The sequence below is a fragment of the Solanum pennellii genome, chromosome 6 (assembly GCF_001406875.1).
Source record: "Solanum pennellii chromosome 6, SPENNV200".
In the NCBI taxonomy this organism is placed as follows: Eukaryota; Viridiplantae; Streptophyta; class Magnoliopsida; order Solanales; family Solanaceae; genus Solanum; species Solanum pennellii.
The window spans coordinates 50,655,891-50,678,435 of record NC_028642.1 but is presented as its reverse complement, the minus strand read 5'-3'; the positions used below and the strand labels follow the sequence as shown (position 1 = coordinate 50,678,435).

General features: G+C 36.4%; 3 protein-coding genes and 1 pseudogene across 3 annotated transcripts; 2 read left to right on the top strand and 2 right to left on the bottom strand.

Annotated features, from left to right (window-relative positions):
* Positions 1 to 1,002: 1,002 nt before the first annotated feature.
* On the bottom strand, positions 1,003 to 4,312 carry LOC107022652 (putative late blight resistance protein homolog R1B-23). The gene is made up of 2 exons (XM_015223249.2): positions 4,238 to 4,312; positions 1,003 to 3,336 (listed from the first exon to the last, which is right to left on the bottom strand). Exon 2 carries the CDS (start codon positions 3,322 to 3,324, stop codon positions 1,039 to 1,041), a length of 2,286 nt encoding a protein of 761 aa, XP_015078735.1. The 5' UTR covers positions 3,325 to 3,336; positions 4,238 to 4,312; the 3' UTR covers positions 1,003 to 1,038.
* Positions 4,313 to 5,950: 1,638 nt separating this feature from the next.
* LOC107022411 (proline-rich extensin-like protein EPR1) lies at positions 5,951 to 8,719 on the top strand. Its single transcript, XM_015223031.1, has one exon. It carries the CDS (start codon positions 5,951 to 5,953, stop codon positions 8,717 to 8,719), a length of 2,769 nt encoding a protein of 922 aa, XP_015078517.1.
* A 698-nt stretch (positions 8,720 to 9,417) lies between these two features.
* On the top strand, positions 9,418 to 12,395 carry LOC107022410 (proline-rich extensin-like protein EPR1). Its single transcript, XM_015223029.2, has one exon. It carries the CDS (start codon positions 9,419 to 9,421, stop codon positions 12,206 to 12,208), a length of 2,790 nt encoding a protein of 929 aa, XP_015078515.1. The 5' UTR covers position 9,418; the 3' UTR covers positions 12,209 to 12,395.
* Positions 12,396 to 14,702: 2,307 nt separating this feature from the next.
* LOC107022829 lies at positions 14,703 to 17,117 on the bottom strand (annotated as a pseudogene).
* Positions 17,118 to 22,545: the final 5,428 nt, after the last annotated feature.

The window sequence follows — 22,545 nt, the reverse complement described above, 5'->3', positions numbered from 1 at the left end:
GTGTTTTAGGTTGTGGACCTAAAAACACTCATTTCTTTTACATTCATTAAGGATTATTTCAGAGCGAATTATACATCAAGGACGAGAGGCGGACTCGTGTTTAAGAAAGGAAGTACACGTGCACCTGTTAACTTTGAAAAAATTATGTATATATATGTATACAAATAAATAAGGATCATAACCAATTGTGCACCCATAAATACGTTAGTTGAGTTGGTGCGTTGGTCCAACACTGATTACTGCACTTCTTCAAAAGCAAAGTGTATTAAGTTCGATTCTTGATTGTTGCGTTTTCTTGTTGTTATTTTTTCCAAATTTGAACTAGAAACCTCACAGTGTACGCTCAAAAGTCATTGTCATCCAACCATACATGCATTTGAACTATGTTGCACATTTATATTTATTTCAATACCTTCAATTTTATACGTGTTTGAAAAACATTTTCCCAAGATGTTACAGTGATGCTTCGACTAGCCCACATCGGCCTCTAGTGTGCCATTTCGTTTTTAAATCCTAGTTCTGCCACTGTTAAGGGCCTAGTAAATCAACTCCACAATATATTTAGGACCATTTTGATCATTTTCTCTATAAAGTTAGGAAGATGATTTTCAGAGGAGGAGGCAGACACAGTTGAATAGGTGGAGGTGAGCAGAAGTTTTATTCTTTCCAATCAAATAAGTAAGCACTTTCACAAATTTATCCTTACAGCAGCATTATAAGACTTGGTTTTTAAGCAATAATTTAAAATAATAGTCAACTTAAGATAAATGTTTGAAAATGAAACATGGAATGAGTCATAAATTATCTTAAACTGTGAAAACAGTTTCTGCTGCTCCAAAAGCATTTATATATTTTTTTCTCAAAAGCATAACCAAACATCTCACATTTTGAAATAAAGCAGTTTTGACCTCTCAAAAACATCCAAATTGAATTGCAATCTCAGCTTCCAAGTTAAAAAGTTCCCTAATAAGAAAAACAGATAATAATGTGAGAATACAGAAGTAAAAACAACTTTGAATTGCTTTTAATTAAATACATTTAGTTTTGTTTTACAACTACAACATGGAGACTATCACATCCTGTGTTTTCTTCAATCTCTCTTTTTATATTCATAGCTGAAACCCCTAGAGAGTCCGTGCAGTCAAACAGTTCAATACGTCTTAGGGTTAGAATATCCGCAAAGCTTGGGGGGATCTCCTTGAAACTGTAACATCTACTTATAACTAGCTTCTCAAGCACAGGAAACGATTCCTCTGAAGCTTTCCATTCTTCTATCTGCACAGAGATTAATCCTAAGTATTTGAGTGCAGGAAACTCCACATTTGTGACATCCCAACAATATGATCTCATAGAAGGAAATCCCAAAAATAATTTGAGACTCTCAAGCTTCTTCAGTCTTGCAATGTTTAAAACCATTTCTTCCGTCAACAAACATTTGGCAAGGTCCAAATGCCTAAGATTTGAAGGGAACACACAAAACCTCTCCCATCCAAATGAATTAAATAATTCGATTAAAGGGAACTCCAGAGAAAGAAAATGAAGGTGACTATGAACTTCCACTATCGGAAAGTAAGGAAACTCAGGTACATCTTTAACGCTGAGGCAGAGTTCTTCAAGATTCGGAAACCTCCACCAGAATCTTGCATTCATATTATCGAAGCGTATATTGCAAGTGCCAAAACTCTTCATGTTCTCTAGCAAACTTGTTGGAGAACTTTCTTGCTCATTGTCTTCCCATGCCACGGAAAAACAGTCTATATTCACATGCCTTAGTTTCGTCATTTCCCATAAAGTAGCAGCCCTTAGGCGTAACTTCTCACTTGACTTGAGCCGCAGAGTTTGGAGATTGTGTAGGTGTGATATCCACTTCAATTCAAATTGTTTGACACAAAGTGCAAGGTATCTCAACTCAGTTAGAGATTGAATTGCAGTAGCCCATGAATCTGGCAATTCCACATCCATCAAATCCAATGCCCGAACAAATCTTAATTTAACAACTAAATCTAAAGGATTTGAATATTGGTTATTCCACACATTGAGTTTTGGATGAGCAATGAACTCCAAAGAGTTTGTTTCCTTGAAATCGAGCATTGGAATCTTATCCAGCTGGTAGTTTGAATCATTTAATTGTTTAACGAGATCATCATGAATATAAATGCATAACCGTGATTCCGAGGAATGCAAATGTTGATATGGATTGTATGGCACTATGAGCTGCATATACTTGTCTTCTGTGAGTTTTCTCAAGCAGAACTCACGCACAACATCATGAAGTGAGCAGTATTGTACATCACGATAATATCTCATTCCGGAGACCATTATTAGGCTTCTATTAAGCAAATCACTCATGCAAACTCGACATGCTTCCTCCATGTTCTTTGTTCCGATATTCAATACAAACTCCTCAGCCATCCACAACTTGACCAGATCGTCAACTGGGATCTTATGGTCTTCTGGAAACAATGCCATGTAAAGAAGGCAAGGCTTTAAGTGGTCTTCTAAATGGTCATAACTTGATTGTATCACCTTCATACTCTGCTCTCCTAAAGCAAAAGAACATAAGCCATTTGCGACCTTGAGCCACAAGGACGCCTCCCTTTCTGTTTTTGTTATAATTCCAGCAATCAAGACAACCACAAGAGGCAATCCCTTACAGTGTAGGGCAACTTGTAGCCCTGCTTCCAGTAGATCCGGGGGACAACTCTCTCCTCGAAATACCTTCTTCTCCAATAATTCCCAACTCTCTTCGGACGTTAGAAAGCTAAGAGAATATGGATCACTGTGGTGCTGAAGATGCTTAGCCACTTGTTCAATTCGTGTTGTGACCATTACTCTGCTTCCACATTCACCTTGAGGGAAACATATTCCCAAATTTTCCCATGCCTCGACATCCCAAATGTCATCTAGTACGATGAGGTATCTCTTGCCTATTAGAACCTTGCGCAACATGTCAGCTACATCATCGTCCTCTTTGATTTTGATCTTATTACTTGTAGCTTGTTTGAAAATCTCAACCAACAACGTCCTCGTATTATATGCTTGCGACACAGCACACCATGCTTTAACATCAAAGTAATTAAGAATAGAAGGATTGTTGTACACCTTTCTTGCCAAAGTTGTTTTACCAAGACCGGGCATCCCATATATGGAGATAACATCCCGCTCCTTAGTTCCTCGTATCAATTCATTCATTATAATTTGTGCATGTATCTCAAAGCCCACAACATCATCATCATCATCATAAATTGATGTAATATTACTAGGTTTGTTGGAAGTCTGTCCAGAAGAAAGAGTTGTTTTTCCACAAGTTCCAACAACCTCCATGGGCTTTGTCACCTTTCATAAAAGAAAGGAAAACAACATCATTTCAGAATTTAGAGAAGAAAAAAACCAAACGCAAACATATCAAATTAATGTAACATATAAAGTTTTATGTGTCACAAATATATCCATACACTTTTACCTCCGTGTATTTTCTTTCGATTTTAATACTAGGTTCCCTGAGTCAAAATTCGTTACTCAATAATCTTTTATTACCAAAAATGGTCATTTTTATTTCCGGCAAAATGCATTTGATTTTACAAACAAACACACTGTTGGGGTTGGACCAAAGCTTGGAAAAAGAGGAAAAATTAGTGACCTGTCGACGATTAAATTATATATGAAATTGCTGAATACAATAGCCAGTTCATCAAGTTTTGTTCAAATCCCTTTCCCTTATAGTGGCAGATCGGATCAGAGACTTAAATATGCGAGTTTAATTTCACCTTAATATTCTTTCTTACTATTGAGAAAGAAAAATGGAATAAACCGTCATTGATAAAGCTTTGAAGCTCAAATTTTAAAATTTAACCAACCATAAATGTGTTAATCATTTCGAATGAATAATATATGAAAATATTAAGAGGAACTCATATCTAAAATTTAAAAAGTGTTTAATAGAAATTTTGAGTTGGTTGAGATTGAAAAAGAAACAGATCAATGAAGAAGATGAAATGTGGTATATATAAATATTATTATATATAGTTATGATTTGTAATTTCTAATTTAGTTTAACAACTCTAAAATTTAACTTCTGAATGGAACAAAATGCCTGGTAAATAAGTAGAGAAGCAAATAAAATAAAAATAAGTAAAAAATAACAAGGAAATACTGATTAAAAAATAGTAATGAATAATGAAGTGAAGAAACTAGAGTAAAATGTACGGAAAAAAATAAAACAATTTATAAATCTGACCTTGCTTGGGTTATTGAGAAGATTGCTTAATTTGATGCTTTTGTGTTGAGAGAAATGGAAAAAACTGAGAAAGAATAGAGATGGTGGACTTCAATGATATAAATATAATTGTTGATTAAACAAATAAATACATAAAAACTCCCAATCAATAGCTGTATGTATTGTACCCCACGTTTCCAATCGGAAAAGATAAATTTGTTTATTGGGACTCTTTTTAATACCTTTAAAATATATTATTAAGTAGTACATGGGTAAAAGCTCTTTTCAAAGTTTAGTATCGTAACAAAAATTTCGGTCAAAGTTAAAATTTATTTTAAACATTTTTCCTTTTAAATTGCATGTTGAATATTTTGTTCCATATATGCACCTCAATAGAGTGTTGTGTTTGTTAACTGATTGATATCATTTTTTTCAACTCTCTAAAAATGTGATAAATATTTCAAGTGTTTAATCTTTCTTATGTCATTTATGTTGATTGTACTAGTCTTTTTTTGTCTCATTAGGTGTCAGATATTTATTTTTAGAGATGGATATAAAATTTAAATTTTGTTCGTTCAATTTTTAAGATTCTTAATACTGAACCTATTTGATTTCATACTAGAAGTATGAGTTCAAGCTTATTATTTATTGCGATTTTAGTGATCATTTTACCCATAAACTCCACAACAAAATTACTAAGTTAAGATGAATTTAATTTTTCGTGTTGCATTTGCTCTAGCCTGCTTTATCACCCTGCAACTCATGATTGGTGACTCCATTTTTGAAGCTCAAATTTAAGAAATCTAATTAAGGATTAATAAATACTTATTCCCCGCCATGTCTCTACAACAATGATATATTGATGATCGACATCTTGATGGTAAGTAGTCTTTCTGTCACTATTGTTCCATACAAAGCCTAAATTTGTTCCGAGTTATAATCAACTTTTTATTTCTTTTAACTGGGACATCCCAATGCTCCCAAAAGTTATCATATTTTACTAAAATATGAAATATTATTTTGTCGATAGTTGATTAATACTTTTAAGTATATTCATATAATGTAATTTTTTCTCCATCAAATTAAACTATCAATAATTATTTTAATATTTTTAGTATATTAATACTTAAATAAAGTTAACATCCAGACGCGGTATTCAATCAAACAATGCCTTATAAAATAATAGACTAAGAAAGTTTATATGTTTATTTTTAAAGATATTTGGTGAAAAGTGTAATGATTTTAGTTATTAAAAGAAGAAATCAACGTTGTCATTCTTATCATGATACATTTATATGCATGTTAAGTTCAATTATGTTTGATTATGATATGATGTGTCTTTCTTATACCCACTTTTATTTAAATTTTATCCTGAGAGGAAGACTAGAAAGAAAGAAAGGACATAATTAAAAGACATAATGATTGATAATTTAAAGATAATTAGTAAATAGTTTAACAATTATTTGCTTCCTTAATAATCTCATTTAAGCTAGAAAATTTGAGCATTCCTTCATTCTAGCGATATTCAAGATACTATAATTTTGCTATCACAATACAAATTCTAGATACTATAATATTGGAAGATAAATAGGACAACTAACCTATCAAGTATTGAAATCCTCCCTTTTACATGCCTTTGAAAATCTATATATAGCTAAATGGAAAACAATTAAAATATCAAAATTTTATTTTCTTTTACCACATTTTTCTTTAAGTTTCTGCATCAGCACAAAAATGGCTTGGCATTACAACTTTTCCTCCATCTTATTGTTTGCTTTTATCTACTTTATGTATGACGACATGATAACTACTATAACGGCACGTCGCCTTCTTCAGACCCCTAGTTTTTCAGCACCCGCTACTCCTAGTTTTTCAACATCCGCTGTCCCAAGTTTCTCGACGCCCACTACCCCTAGTTTCTCAATGCCTGCTACCCCAAGTTTCTCCAATTCCCCCGGTATTTCAAAGCCTGAGAACCCTAGTTTTTCTAAACCTGAAACACCTAGTTTCTCAAAGCCCCAGACTCTTAGTTTCTCAAAGCCTGAGAATCCTAGTTTCTCTAAACCTGAAACACCTAGTTTCTCAAAGCCCGAGACTCCTAGTTTCTCTAAGCCCAAAATTTCTAGTTTTACAAAACCCGAGACCCCTAGTTTCTCAATGCCAAATATCCTAAGTTTCTCCAATTCACATAGTCTTTCAAAGCCTGAGGCCCCTAGTCTTTCAAAGCCTGGGGTCCCTAGTCTTGCAAATCCTGACATCCCTAGTTTTTCAAAACCTGAAACACCTAGTTTCTCAAAGCCTGAAACTCCTAGTTTTTCAAAACCTGAAACCCCTACTTTCTCAAAACCAGAGAACCCTACTTTTTTGAAGCCCGAGATTCCTAGTTTGTCAAAGCCAGAAACTCCTAGTTTCTCAAAGCCTGAGACACCTAGTTTTTTAAAGCCTGAGACACCTAGTTTATCAAAACCTGAAACTCTTAGTTTCTCAGAACCTGAGGCTCCTAGTTACTCAAAGCCAGAAACTCCTAGTTTCTCAAAGCCTAAGACATCTGTCTCAAAGCTTGAAACACCTAGTTTTTCAAAACCTGAAACCCCCGATTTCTCAAAACCTGAGACCCCTACTTTTTCAAAGCCCGAGACCCCTAGTTTTTCAAAACCTGAGACTCCTAGTTTCTCAAAGCCTGAGTCTCCTAGTTTTTCGAAACCTGATACCCCTAGTTCTCCAAAGCCTGAGACTTCTACTTTTTCCAAGCCTGAAACTCTTATTTTCTCAAAGCCCAAGACTCCAAGTTTCTCCGAGCCCAAGACCCCTGGTTCACCAAAGTCTGAGAATCCTACCTTCTCAAAACTTGAGAACCCTAGTTTTTCAATGACCAAGACTCCTACTTCTCCAAAGCCCGAGACCCCTACTTTCATTAAGCCTAAGACTCCTACTTTCTCAAAACCTGAGATCCCAAGTTTTTCAAAACCCGAAACCCCTAGTTCTACAAAACCCAAGATTCCTAGTTTTTCAAAGCCTGAGAAACCTAATTCCCTAAAGCCAGAGACCTCTGATTCTCAAAAGCTCGAGACCCCTAGTTTTTCAAAGCCTAATGCCCCTAGTTTCTCAAAACCTGAGACTCCTACTTTCTCAAAGCCTGAGACTCCGAGTTACCCAAAGTTAGATACTCCTACTTTTTCAAAGCCTGAAATTCCAAGTTCTCCGAAGCCTGAGACCCCTAGTTTCTCAAAGCCCGAAACCCCTAGTTTCCCAAAGCTCGAGACTCCTAGTTTCTCAAAGCCTGAGACATCAAGTTCCTCAAAATCTGAGACTCCCATTTTTTCAAAACCCGAGACTCCGAGTTCCCCAAAGTCTGAGATCCCTACTTTCACAAAGCTTGAAACGCCAAGTTCTCCAAGCCCCAAAACACAAAATTCTCCAAAGCCTGAGACCCCTAGTTTCTCAAAGCTTAAGACACCTAGCTTTTCAAAGCCTGAGACTCCTAGTTTCTCAAAGCCTAATACTCCAAGTTCCTCGAAGCCTAAGGCACCAAGTTCCCCAACACCCGAGATGTCAAGTTTCTCAAAGCCCAAGGCTCCTAGTTTCTTAAAATCTGAGACTCCAAGTTCTCCAAGTCCCTCAAGTTCCCTAAAACCTGAAACTCCTAGTTTTTCGAAGCCCGAGACTCCAAGTTCCCGGAAGCCCGAGACCCCTAGTTTCTCAAAGACCGATAATCCTAGTTTTTCAAAACCCGAGATTCCTAGTTTCTCAAAACCCGAGACTCCAAGTTCCCAGAATCCCAAGAATCCTATTTTTTCAAAACCTGAGACACCAAGCTCCTCAAATCTCGAGACACCAAGTTCTACAGCCGATACTCCAAGTTCCCCAAAGCCCGAGACCCCAAGCTCCCCAAAGCCCGATACTCCAAGTTCCCCAAAGCCCGAGACACCAATCTCTCCTAAGCCCGAGAAGCCAAATTCCGCAATGCCCGAGATGCCAAGCTCCCCAAAGCCCGAGACTCTAAGTTCCCCAAAGATCGAGATCCCAAGTTCCCCAAAGCCTGAGACGCCAAACTTTCCAAAGCCCGAGACACCAAGCTCCTCAAAGCCCGAGACGCCAAGCTCCCAAAAGCCTGACACCTCAAGTTTTGAGACTCCAAGTTTTCCAAAACCCGAAACTCCTAGTTCCCAAAAGCTCGACACACCAAGTTCCCCAAATTCCAAGACGCCAAGTTCGCCGAAGCATGAGACCCCAAGTTCTCCAAATTTTAAGACTCCTAGTTTCTTAGAACCAGATATACCTGGTTTCTTAAAACCCAAAACCTCTAATTCTTCAAAGCTTGATATTCCAGTAGCCCCAGCAGCAGCCCCAAAACCTGAGACGCCAAGCTCCCTAAATCTCGAGACACCAAGTTCTACAAAGTCCGATACTCCAAGTTCCCCAAAGCCCACGACCCCAAGCTCCCAAAAGCCCGAGACGCCAAGTTCCCCAAAGCCCGAGACACCAAGATCTCAAGTTGATTAATACTTTTAAGTATATTCATATAATGTAATTTTTTCTCCATCAAATTAAATTATTAATAATTATTTTAATATTTTAGTAATAATATTAATACTTAAATAAAGTTAACATCCAGACGCGGTATTCAATCAAACAATGCCTTATAAATAATAGACTAAGGAACTTTATATGTTTATTTTTAAAGATATTTGGTGAAAAGTGCAATGATTTTAGTTATTAAAAGAAGAAATCAATGTTGTCATTCTTATCATGATTGAGTTATATGCATGTTAAGTTCAATTATGTTTGATTATGATATGACGTGTCATTCTTATACCCACTTTTATTTAAATTTTATCTTGATAGAAAGGCTAGAAAGAAAGAAAGGGCATAATTAAAAGACATAATGATTGATAATTTAAAGATAATTAGTAAATAGTTTAACAATTATTTGCTTCCTTAATAATCTCATTTAAGCTAGAAAATTTGAGCATTCTTTCATTCTAGCGATATTCAAGATACTATAATCTTGCTATCATAATACAAATTCTAGATACTATAATATTGGCAGATAAATAGTACAACTAACCTATCAAGTATTGAAATCCTCCCTTTTACATGCCTTTAAAAATCTATATATAGCTAAATGGAAAACAATTAAAATATCAAAATTTTATTTTCTTTTACCACATTTTTCTTTAAGTTTCTTGCATCAGCACAAAAATGGCTTGGCATTACAACTTCTCCTCCATCTTATTGTTTGCTTTTATCTACTTTATGCATGACGACATGATAACTACTATAACGGCACGTCGCCTTCTTCAGACCCCTAGTTTTTCAGCACCCGCTAATCCTAGTTTTTCAACATCCGCTGTCCCAAGTTTCTCGACGCCCACTACCCCTAGTTTCTCATTGCCTGCTACCCCAAGTTTCTCCAATTCCCCCGGTCTTTCAAAGCCTGAGAACCCTAGTTTTTCTAAACCTGAAACACCTAGTTTTTCAAAGCCAGAGAATCCTAGTTTCTCTAAACCTCGAACACCAAGGTTCTCAAAGCCCGAGACTCCTAGTTTCTCAAATTCCAAAATTTCTAGTTTTACAAATCCCGAGACCCCTAGTTTCTCAACGCCAACTACCCTAAGTTTCTCCAGTTCACCTAGTCTTTCAAAGCCTGAGGCCCCTAGTCTTGCAAAGCCTGACATCCCTAGTTTTTCAAAACCTAAAACACCTAGTTTCTCAAAACCTGAAACACCTAGTTTCTCAAAGTCTAAGTCACCTAGCTTTTCAAAACCTGAAACCCCTACTTTCTCAAAACCAGAGATTCCTACTTTTTCAAAGCCTGAGACTCCTAGTTTCTCAAAGCCAGAAAATCCTAGTTTCTCAAACCCTAAGACACCTAGTTTCTCAAATCCTGAGACACCTAGTTTTTCCAAACCTGAAATCCCTAGTTTCTCAAAACCTGAGGCTCCTAGTTTCTCAAAGTCAGAAACTCTTAGTTTCTCAAAGCCTGAGACACCTGTCTCAAAGCTTCAGACACCTAGTTTTTTAAAACCTGAGACCCTTACTTTTTCAAAGCCCGAGACCCCTAGTTTTTCAAAACCCGAGACTCCTAGTTTCTCAAAGCCTGAGACTCCTAGTTTTTCAAAACTTGATACCCCTAGTTCTCCAAAGCCTGAGACTCCTACTTTTTCCAAGCCTGAAACTCTTATTTTCTCAAAGCCCAAGACTCCAAGTTTCTCTGAGCCCAAGACCCCTGGTTCACCAAAATCTGAGAATCCTACCTTCTCAAAGCCTGAGAACCCTATTTTTTCAATGACCAAGACTCCTACTTCCCCAAAGCCCGATACCCCTACTTTATCGAAGCCTGAGACTCCTACTTTCTTTAAGCCTAAGACTCCTACTTTATCAAAACCTGAGATTCCAAGTTTTTCAAAATCCGAGACCCCTAGTTCTACAAAACCCAAGATTTCTAGTTTTTCAAAGCCTGAGAAACCTAATTCCCTAAAGCCAGAGACCCCTGATTCTCAAAAGCTCGAGACCCCTAGTTTTTCAAAGCCTAAAATCCCTAGTTTCTCAGAATCTGAGACTCCTACTTTTTCAAAGCCCGGGACTCTGAGTTCCCCAAAGTTAGATACTCCTACTTCTTTAAAGCCAGAAATTCCAAGTTCTTCGAAGCCTGAGACCCCTAGTTTCACAAAGCTCGAGACCTCTAGCTTCCAAAAGCTCGAGACTCCTAGTTTCTCAAAGCCTGAGACTTCAAGCTCCGCAAAATCTGAGACTCCCAGTTTTTCAAAACCCGAGACTCCGAGTTCCCCAAAGTCTGAGAACCCTACTTTCACAAAGCCTGAAATGGAAAGTTCTCCAAGCCCCAAGACACAAGATTCCCCAAAGCCTAAGACCCCTAGTTTCTCAAAGCCTGAGACACCTAGCTTTTCAAAGCCTAAGACTCCTAGTTTCTCAAAGCCTAATACTCCAAATTCCTCGAAGCCTAAGGCACCAAGTTCCCCAACGCCCGAGATGTCAAGTTTCTCAAAGCCCAAGGCTCCTAGTTTATCAAAACCTGACACTCCAAGTTCTCCAAGTCCCTCAAGTTCCCTAAAGCCTGAACCTCCTAGTTTTTCAAAGTCCGAGACTCCAAGTTCCCTGAAGCTCGAGACCCCTAGTTTCTCAAAGACCGAGACTCCTAGTTTTTCAAAGCCCGAGATTCCAACTTCTCCTAAGCACGAGATTCCTAGTTTCTCAAAGCCCGAGACTTCAAGTTCCCCGAATCCCAAGACTCCTATTTTTTCAAAACCTGAGACGCCAAGCTCCCTAAATCTCGAGACACCAAGTTCCACAAAGTCCGATACTCCAAGTTCCCTAAAGCCCGCGACCCCAAGCTCCCAAAAGCCCGAGACGCCAAGTTCCCCAAAGCCCGAGACACCAAGATCTCCAAAGCCCGAGACGCCAAGTTCCGCAAAGTTCGAGATGCTAAGCTCCCCAAAGCTCGAGACTCCAAGTTCCCCAAAGACCGAGACCCCAAGTTCCCCAAAATCTGACACGCCAAGCTTTCCAAAGCCCGAGATGCCAAGCTCCCCAAAGCATGACACCTCAAGTTTCGAGACTCCAAGTTTTCCAAAATCCGAAACTCCTAGTTCCCAAAAGCCCGACACACCAAGTTCTTCAAATTTCGAGATGCCAAGTTCGCCGAAGCATGAGACCCCAAGTTCTCCAAATTTTAAGACTCCTAGTTTCTCAGAGCCAGATATACCTGGTTTCTTAAAACCCAAAAAATCTAATTCTTCAAAGCTTGATATTCCAGTAGCCCCAGCAGCAGCCCCAGAATCTGAAACTCCAACTGTTTCTTGGCCTGAAAAACCAAGTGTACCAAACCGTAAGCTACCAACTACTCCAAAATCAGAGATCCCAACATTTACAAAGCCTGAATTACCTGTTATTTTAGGTCCTGAAATTCCAAGTATATTAAAGACAGAAATACCAAAACCTTCTAAACAAACATTATCAACTTCTCCCTAAGTAACTATGGTGTTATTCATGTGTCATGACTTGTGTTGGCTAGCTAACAGAGTATTAGATCGCATATAAATGAGTTGAAAATGGGTTAGATGCGAATAGATAATTTTTGATTTGTCATGTGAATAAAAATGAGTTGAATGATGGATGATTTTTGTATCCACATATTATTTATTCATAAATTGTACAAAAATGAAATTTGCTATCAAATAAAGTGAAACACTTTTTTTTCTGTAATTTTATTTTTTGATAAGCCAACTTACATCGTTTTTCACCCTGTCGTTAGATGTTTGTTTTTTCTTAATCAACATATGTAGATTTTATGATTAATCTATTTTACCACATATTATTAGCCGGACATGATCTCTGTTTCTGCTAAATCGTCGTTTTTTATCGACTGAAACATTTTTTTCCATCAGATTTCGAAATCATGGACATGATTAATTAAGTGTGCGCTATTTTGGTTGCATAATATATGTTTTCCACTTTGCTCTTATGTATTCAATATCAAGTATTATTATAGTTCTCTTTATTTTGTCTCATCATGTTAAGAAGATTGGAAGTGCCTATGAAGCTCCTGCAATAGCTTTAGTTGTTGCAATTTCTCAAAGGCATAATACATATATTGGACCCTAAACTTGGCTTCAAATTTTAACTTTGACCTTCAACTTTCATAACGCACAAACAGACACTTTAACTATCCAAATTTTAAATAAATAAACACATGAGTCCTACATAGCACAATACACATAGGACACTACGTGGGACAAAAAATGACATGTAGGATGACATGTGTGTCTATTTGTTCAACTTTATACAAGTTTAAGTATCTACTTGTGCACACCCAAAGTTGAAGGGCATAAATGTGATTCGAAGCCAAGTTAAAGGGCATATTTATGTGTTATGCCTTTCTTAAATGTTGCCTTTCAAGTTAGTGTTGGTTATTTTAATGCTTTTGAACTTGCACTTTTTTCTTAAAAAATACTTTAATTTGGACAATGATAACTTTCATTACAGCATTCACAAATCATAAGTTTTAAAATATCATCTCATTTTCACTAATCAAATGTGATAGTTTTCATCTTTTAATGAGAAAATGTTTGTCATGACTAAAAAATAGGTTTAAATAAATATAAGAGTACAAAATATATAGAGAAACAACCTCAACCAATTCACTCGGAATACATGGGAGGTTTACACAAGTAAAGAAATCGTGAGAAAGAAGGATACAAATATGGAAAGAAATAAAGAAGTAGCAATTCAAGTCAAATAAGAAAACAAATAAAGAAGTAGCAATTCAAGTCAAATAAGGAAAGAAATAAAGAAGTAGCAATTCAAGTCAAATAAGGAAAGAAGTAAATATAGACAAGTTCAAGAAGAAAAATGATTTGTAATTCCTTTCCTTGTAGAAGTTGAAGGCAAATCAAATCTATAAAAGGATCAAGAAGTTGAAAAAATAACGTCTTTGCATAAACACAAATCGAGAGAATTTATTAGCAAAGCCAGAACAATAGCCATTGGATATTCACGAAATATATCATCTTGAGAGCAGTATTTACTGGAGAAAAACTGCAGGCCTTCGTCACAGCAACGTAAGGACCAGGTTCACCTTCATCACAACAATGTAAAGGACCAGGTCCACGTATCTGTTCCACTCAGAACTATTGAATGTTGAAGTTTGATCAATTAAAGTCTAGGGTTATTAGTCTTTGTTGATTTGTTCTAGGTTTATTATTGAGTTGTAATAATTCCTAGATTGTGTGTAACAAGAAGTGGGTTTGACTTCTTGGAGTTGAGTCTTGAGAGAATTGTAACAAGAAGTGGATTTGACTTCTTGGGAGAGAGGTTGTGAGAATTGTAAACAAGAAGTGAGTTTGACTTCTTGGGTGGTCAGAGTTAAGAAGAGTTGAGAGTCTTTGTAAACAAGAAGCGAGTTTGACTTCTTGTTGAGTGGAGAGTTTTTGATTATAGTTAATCGAAAAAAATAGAAGTTTAGAGTTAGATACATTGATTAACTGAGTTGTAAATCTTGAATTAATATAAAACATCGGTGTGATTTTTTATTTCCTTAAGTTATGAAGGTTTCCACGATAAATTTTTATTTTATTGTGTTGCGACAGAATTACAAGAACCTGGTTCTTGGGGTAAGGTTTTCTTCGAGGACCATTTTGATAATTTTCCCTATAAAGTTAGCAAGATGATTTTCAGAGGAGGAGGCAGACACAGTTGAATAGGTGAAGGTGAGCAGAAATTTTGTTCTTTCCAATCAAATAAGTAAGCACTTTCACAAATTTATCCTTACAGCAGCATTATAAGACTTGTTTTTTAAGCAATAATTTAAAATAATAGTCAACTTAAGATAAGTGTTTGAAAATGAAACATGGAATGAGTCATAAATTATTTTAAACTGTGAAAACAGTTTCTGCTGCTCCAAAAGCATTTATATATTTTCTCACAAAAGCATAACCAAACATCTCACATTTTGAAATAAAGCAGCTTTGACCTCTCAAAAACTTCAAAATTGAATTGCAATCTTAGCTTCCAAGTTAAAAAGTTCGCTAATAAGAAAAACAGATAATAATGTGACAATACAGAAGTGGAAATAGAGCAACTTTGAATTGCTTCTAGATACATTTATTTTGGTTTTACAACTACAACATGGAGATTGTCACATCCTGTGTTTTCTTCAATTTCTCTTTTGATATTCATAGCTGAAACCGCTACAGACTCCATGCAGTTAATCAGTTGAATAAGTTTTAGTGTTGGAATATCCGCAAAGCTAGGAGGAATCTCCTTGATGTAACCTCCTTTTATAACTAACTTCTCAAGAACCGGAAAGGATTCCTCTGAAGCCTTCCATTCTACTATCCTCATAACGTCTAATGTCAAGTATTTGAGTGCAGGGAACTCCACATTTGTGACATCCCAACAATGGTACTCTGATCTCCCAAAAGGAAATCCCAAAAATAATTTGAGACTCTCAAGCTTCTTCAATCTTGCAATGTTTAAAACCATTTCTTCCGTCAAGAAACAGCCGGTAAGGTACAAATGCCTAATATTTGAAGGGAACACAAAATACCTCTCCCATCCAACTGAATTGAAGACTTCCATTACTGAGAACCTCAGAGAAACAGAATGAAGCCGAGTATGAACTTCTGGTATTGGAAACAAAGGAAACTTAGGTTCATCTTCAACCTTGAGGCCGAGTTCTTCAATATTCGGAAACCTCCACCACAACCTTGTAAACACATTATCCAACCGTATATTGCAAGTGCGAAAAGTCTTCATGTTCTCTAGCATACTTGTTTCAAAACCTCCTTCGTCATTAATGTCTTCCCATACCACCGGAAAACTGTATATATTCACATGCCTTAGCTTCTTCATTTCCCATATAGTAGCAGCCCTAAGGCGTATACTCTTATAATTTCTTAACTTGAGCTGCAGAGTTTGGAGATGGTGTAGGTGTGATATCCACTCAAATTCAAATTGTCTGACATGAAGTGTGAGGTACCTCAACTCAGTTAGTGATTGAATTGCAGTAGCCCATGAATCTGGCAACGAGACATCCATCAAATGCAACGCCCGAACAGATCTTAATTTAACAACTAAATCTAAAGGATTCCAATATCTGTTATTCCATGTACTGAGTTTTGGATGAGCAATGAACTCCAAAGAATTTGTTTCCTTGAAACCCAGCATTGGAATCTTATCCAGCTGGTATTCAGAATAATCTAATTGTTTAACAAGATCATCATGAATATAAATGCATAACCGTGAATCTGTGGAATGCATATACTTGTCTTCTGTGAGTTTTCTCAAGCAGAACTCACGCACTACATCATGAAGTGAGCAGTACACTACATCACGATTAGCTCTGATTCCAGAGACCATTACTAGGCTTTTGTTAAGCAAATCACTCAAGCAAACTCGATATGCTTCCTCCATGTTCTCTGTTTCGACATTCAATACAAACTCCTCAGCCATCCACAACTTGAGCAGATCGTCCACTGGGATCTTATGGTCTTCTGGAAACAATGCCATCCATGTAAAGAAGGCAGGGCTTTAAGTGGTTTTCTAAATGGTCATAACTTGATTGTATTACCTTCATACTCTGCTCTCCTAAAGCAAGAGAACTTAAGTCATTTGCAACCTCGAGCCACAAGGACGCCTCCCTATCCATTTTTGCAATCATTCCAGCAATCAGAACAACCACAAGAGGTAATCCCTTACAGTGTAGGGCAACTTGCAACCCTGCTTCCAGTAGATCCGGGGGACAACTCTCTCCTCGAAATACCTTCTTCTCCAATACTTCCCAACTCTTTTTGGATGAGAGAAAGCTAAGAGAATAAGGATCACTGTGGTGCTGAAGATGCTTAGCCACTTGTTCAATTCTTGTTGTGACCATTACTCTGCTTCCACATTCACCTTGAGGGAAACATAGTCCCAAATCTTCCCATGCTTCGACATCCCAAATGTCATCTAATACAATGAGGTATCTCTTGCCTATTAGAACCTTGCGCAATATGTCAGCTATATCATCGTCCTCTTTGATTTTGATCTTATCATTTGTAGCTTGTTTGAAAATCTCAACCAATAACTTCCTCCTATTATATGCTTGTGATATAGCACACCATGCTTTAACGTCAAAGTAATTAGCAATATAGGGATTATTGTACACCTTCCTTGCCAAAGTAGTTTTACCGAGTCCAGGCATTCCATAGATGGAGATAACATCTCGCTCCTTTGTTCCTCGTATCAATTTCTTCATTATAATTTCTGCATCTTTCTCAAAGCCCACAACTTCATCATCATCATCATAAATTGATGTAATAGTACGTTTGGTGGAAGGTTCTCCAGCAGAAAGAGTTGCTTTTCCACAAGTCTCAACAACTTCCATTCCTTGAATCAATTGTTATGTCACCCTAATTTCATAAAAGAAAGGGAAACCAAGTTATTTCATAACTTAATAATTAGATATAATCTTAGATTAGAAAAGGATCATGTTTACCCTTCATCATTAATGATATATTTTTCTTTGTCATCTAGTTACCCTTTATTAGTTAAACCTTCATATTCCCACATACAAATACTAATGTGTAGCGCCTTCGTGAATTTTTTTTTTTTTTAATTAAATCAAAATATTACTTAAATAAATCTAACCTACTCCACACATTAAACCAAATTCACTAATCAAAATAAACCTAATTTCATTCTTCTTAAATGTCTGATGTAAAAGAGGAGGTATATATGTAAAAGAGAATTATATACCTCCTCTTTTACCTCAGACAACAATCAGCTTTATAACTAAAAATAAATTAAAACATTCAATTCAATATTGTTTTTTAAAAAAAAAGGTAAATTAGAGCCAACTTTTCATCTTTAATCTCGACTCACAAAACTGGTAAATTCGCATTTAATTCAAAAATAGATAGAATTTCACAAACATTCTACATGTGCTCTGTTTTTTATGATAGTATAAGACGATGGAAAAGGTGAAGTGAGGTTTAACAATTGGAAATGGAAGATTCAAGTTGGTTTTCAGTGGGTATAGATGGCGAAACCGGGATGAGATTAAATTCGAAATAACTACTATGTGGGTGGGTTAAAATGATATTTAGATTTAATTGGGTAAAACCAAAATCCATATAGGCCCCTTATAGATAACATAATGTGGAAATATGGAGATTTAACGGATGAAGGATAATTATGGACTTAATGTTGGATGATAAAAGAAAATATATCAAAAAAATATGATAAAAGGTCAAATATGATTCTTTTTCTAAGAGTACGGTGATAAGTATGATCAAATATACTTAATATATATAATCATTGTGAATCAGTGTATTTTGGAAAGAAAAGGAACTCATAATCACAACATATATAAAGAATAGGCATATAAAAGTGAATATATATTATTGTACAAAAGATCAGAAGAGACATAGCAAAATAACAACAAAAAGAACTTAAAAATGATTCTCACCTTGTGTTGTTGATGAGGGTGGCAACAGATGAGAGATCAAAAGGCGATGGTAACGACAGAAATATAAAATGAGAGAGAATTATACTATAGGAGATAATGGTGGACTTCAATCTTCAAGAATGATACAAATATATAGTTGGTGTGGGAATATTAACTATATATCCCCAATCAAATATTACTTATCCCCTTTAGGAAAAACGTTTTATTTATTTATTTTTGCTATTAAATAAATATCTATTTTTTTCAAAGCATTAAATTTAATTTGTTTTTTAAGGTGTATGTCAAGTCAATAATGAATGACGAGAGGGAATTGCTCGAATGATAAGCACCCCTCACATTCAACCTGAAGATTGCGAGTTCGAATCACTAAGGGAGCAAAAGGGGTGAAAGCTCTTCCTAGGGAGAGGAAAAAAGAGTTTTGTGAATAGTTTGAATAGTAATGGTCAACTATTACCAATGTACAAACAAAAGAAATTTAACTTAATTGATGATAAATAGTTTGAATAAATGTTGAACGTGCACATGATAATAATTAGAAAAATGACTAAAATATAACATTTATGTTAATTATTGTTGGTGGCGCTTAAATAAAAGGATTATACTAACACTTTGTTTTAAGCAATAACTTAGAATAAAAAGTCAACTTAATTAAGATAATGTATTCTAGATCTAAATAGTAATGTTCACATGCATGATAAATAATGATCCTAAGTCAGAACCATTCAAATTTAGGTCATGACAAAAATAGTCCCTATTGTATGAGTAGGGGCAATGATAGTCAATGCAAAAGTTTTACATATTTGGTCCAAAGATCACAAGGAAAGATCATTTGAAAAATCATTATAATGACATACGAGATTAATCTTTTTTTTCCATATTTTGGTGATTTATAACCTTTAACTAAAGCATAAATGAAGGCTGGCGTGGTCGTGTTATCAATCCTTCATGTGTCAAATCTAAGAACCTATTAGCACCATTTGATTTTCCACTTGCAAAAATAAATTTTATGGTCTGTCAACTTCTGGTTTAGAGTTAATACAATTAATTGTTGGTGGTGCTTAAATAAAAGGTTATAGTAAGACTTGGTGTTAGAATGCGTGCGTCCACTACCAGTCAACGGACTAGGTCCCTTGACACAGCTCGAAGTAAGAACAAATAGTAAGTAACAACATAAAACAGCACAAACAGTTTACGTGGAAACCTCCTTGATCAAGGGAGTAAAACCACGACCTGTCATGCATGATTTTCAACCGTTTTCACTAATCTTCACAAGCAAAAGTGAAACCCGATTACAACAACGTGAGAAAAAGTTATTAATCTCACAACCAAGCAATAACTCTATTGTTTGAAGAGCCTAAGCAAATTTCACTTTGCCCACTAAGCTATCACCTCTAGACAACTTAGGATTCAACTAAGCAACACGTAGGTTGCCCACTAAATCACCATGCTCCAGATGACTTAGGATTTTTGCTAAGCAACACACAAGGTTTTCCACTAAATCAGTTGGACTCAACTCATTTAGAATTTTTACACCAACCAACTATCTGATTCCTTTATAAATAGAGGAACAGATTTAACAATATTTAAGTGCAGAAGAAATAATCCTAAGACAACTAAGCTTCCAGCTCTTTCAGATTTGAGTTGATCTTGAGGATGCTTCTTCACTCCTTTTGTAAGTCTTTGCAAGAGTTCTTGAGATGCCTTTTCAAGTTGCAAAAACTAATTGTGAGTATAGGGATGTTTTGTTTATGTAGAAAGGTCACAAAACGTAAAACAATCCCATTGGCTGAGGTTTCTGGCGCGTCTGCCACTTCTGCCACTGTTGGAGACTGTGCACCAACTTTTTGTACTTTCTCCAGTTGGCAGTGAAAAGTATATTGAGCCAAGAATCAGGTTCCTTCATAAGGTCCCTGAGTTTGTCAAATCATCAAAACTACAGATAACACTTTCCCCCCTTTTTGATGATGACGAACAGTACACCAGTGCCTACATGTTCTTTCATGTTTCCTTTCCCCTGTTGATATACGAGTACACCAGTCCCTACATGTTCTTCCATGTTTCCTTCCCCCTGTCGTTAAAGACCTGGCAATTGCATGTACATTTGCACAATGTATAAGGTTTGTCTCTGGGTTTGTCAAATCGTCAAAACTATAATTAACATTTTCCCCCTTTTTGATGATGACAAACCATACACCAATTCCTGCAATTCTTCCCCCTGTCAAGTAGACACACTCCTTAGTTTCCTACACCATGGACCAGGTACCTTTACAAGGTCCTTGAGTTATACTTGTACCTGCACCTGAGTCATACTAGTACCTGCATGTTTTCCTTCCCCCTGTCGCTTTTTCTTTCCTCCTCTCTTGTACTTCTTACCAACTTAAGCATCATCTGAACACCCCCAATTTATTCCCCCTTTTGGCATCATAAAAAAGTAGTGCAGTAAACCAACAAAAGAAGTAAAATTAATAAGTAAGATCACAGTCAAGGACAACACTAACATAGTTAATAAGCCAAAAAGCAACAGAGTTTAGCCACAACAAAACATGATTCCATTTCATGAGCGTAACAAAATCAACATTCAATACATAAAAGTTAAATAGAAAACCGAAAACCCCGAACACTGTCCATACAAAGAAATGACACAGGAAGGATGATGAGGAGGAAGGTAGTAGAGAGAGGGAGTTGATAACAAGGGTGAGTCTAGAGTTTGCTGCATCGTTATCTTTAATCATCTTCTCTTGAAGAGCAGCAAATTTGCCAGAAGCTCATCATTCTGCTTTTGTAGCTTCTGGACAACCTCGTTACCAGGTCGCTCTGTTTACGCTCTGAGCAGGTCTTCTTTTAACAGAGCAACTTAAGCTTCATTGTTTCTCACTGCACTGTCATCACATCCAATTCATGTTTCAATTTGTCCTGCTCCTTGATCAACTTCTTGATCAATTGAGAACTTTACTCAGTGGATTTTCCTTTTTCCTTTCAATACACTCACATGATGAATAGCTCAGTTGTCTCAGCCACAATTTTTTTTAATATTTTTTTCATAACAACCTTCTTTCTCGCTGAAGTCTTAGTTTTCTTTTGCTTTTACACTTAATCACTTTCTTAGATGACTTGTCCCTTGTATCAACAGAAGCTGCTTCAGTTGTTTGAAAGAAAATACTTAAATGCTAGAGAGAGATAGAGAGATTGAGAGGGTTTTGACGTTAGACTTAGAGAGCAAAGTTGGAATGTAATAAGATGGAGCGTAGAAAAGGCACTATAAAAAGAACTTGAAATAGTGTGTCAGGTCTCTAGATATATGCATCACTTGGATTAGAGGCGCTGGGACAACGGTCAGAAGGATCGATGACTGACACGTGACAATCTGGATGTTCTCATTTGACAGTTTAAAACAAATGTAAAGAGTGCTAACCTTGGGAAGGACCAGGTCCTCATCTGCATATAAAATACAATTCCTAAATGGTTCTGGCCATTCTCTGCTCTCTGTGCTTTCCATGGGTGTATACATGCATTCAGGTACAAAGACGATCTTACTTAAACAATGCATTACAAGTTTTGTGGATACCTGCCCTCTAGATATTAGCTAAAATAAGGAATTAGAGGCTTCCTTACGAGATTAGGTTAGTGCAAGTTCATCATCCCTAACTTCAGCTGTTGCTATCAAATCGATCCTCGGTAAGAGCTTTAGTAAAGATGTCTGCAATCTAATGTTCAGTCCTGCAGCTTTTTATGATAATGTTCCCCTTCTCAACATTATATCTAAAAAAGTCATGCCTGACATCAATGTGCTTGATTATTTTATGCAGGACTGATTCTTTCTCATGTTAACTGCACTAGCATTATCATACATGAGAGGAATGATGTTGATGTGGACTCCAAAATCCTCAAGCTATTGTTTTATCTAAAGAAGTTGGGCACATCTTGAAGCAGTCGCTACATACTCAGACTCAACTATTGAGAGAGACACTGAATGAGTGAGGATCCAAGGAAATGTGTCATTCCAGAAGTGCTATTTCTGTCCACTTGATATCCTGTAAAATCAGCATCTGTATATCCCACTAGTTCAAAAGAATTACCTACAAGATAAAATAGGACCAGGTCCCTTGTTTTCTTTGGATACCTCATGATTCTCTAAGTTGCCTTTAGATGAGATTCCCTGGGACATGCTTGGAGCCGTACACACATTTCCACGCTTAATACCATGTCCGACCTGCTTGCATATGAAACTTCTTTAGTAGCTCCTTTGTATGCTTCCCTTGACAGATTAAGGTACCACCGAAGGTTTACTTAATCTGCAGACTTAGGAAGAAGTTCAGCTCTCCCATCATACTCATCTCAAATTCGTTTCCCATGAGAGTAG

Bases quoted from the DNA above. Each gene is read 5' to 3' on its own strand.
- LOC107022652 (XM_015223249.2), bottom strand. From the start codon at position 3,324: ATGGAGGTTGTTGGAACTTGTGGAAAAACAACTCTTTCTTCTGGACAG.
- LOC107022411 (XM_015223031.1), top strand. From the start codon at position 5,951: ATGGCTTGGCATTACAACTTTTCCTCCATCTTATTGTTTGCTTTTATC.
- LOC107022410 (XM_015223029.2), top strand. From the start codon at position 9,419: ATGGCTTGGCATTACAACTTCTCCTCCATCTTATTGTTTGCTTTTATC.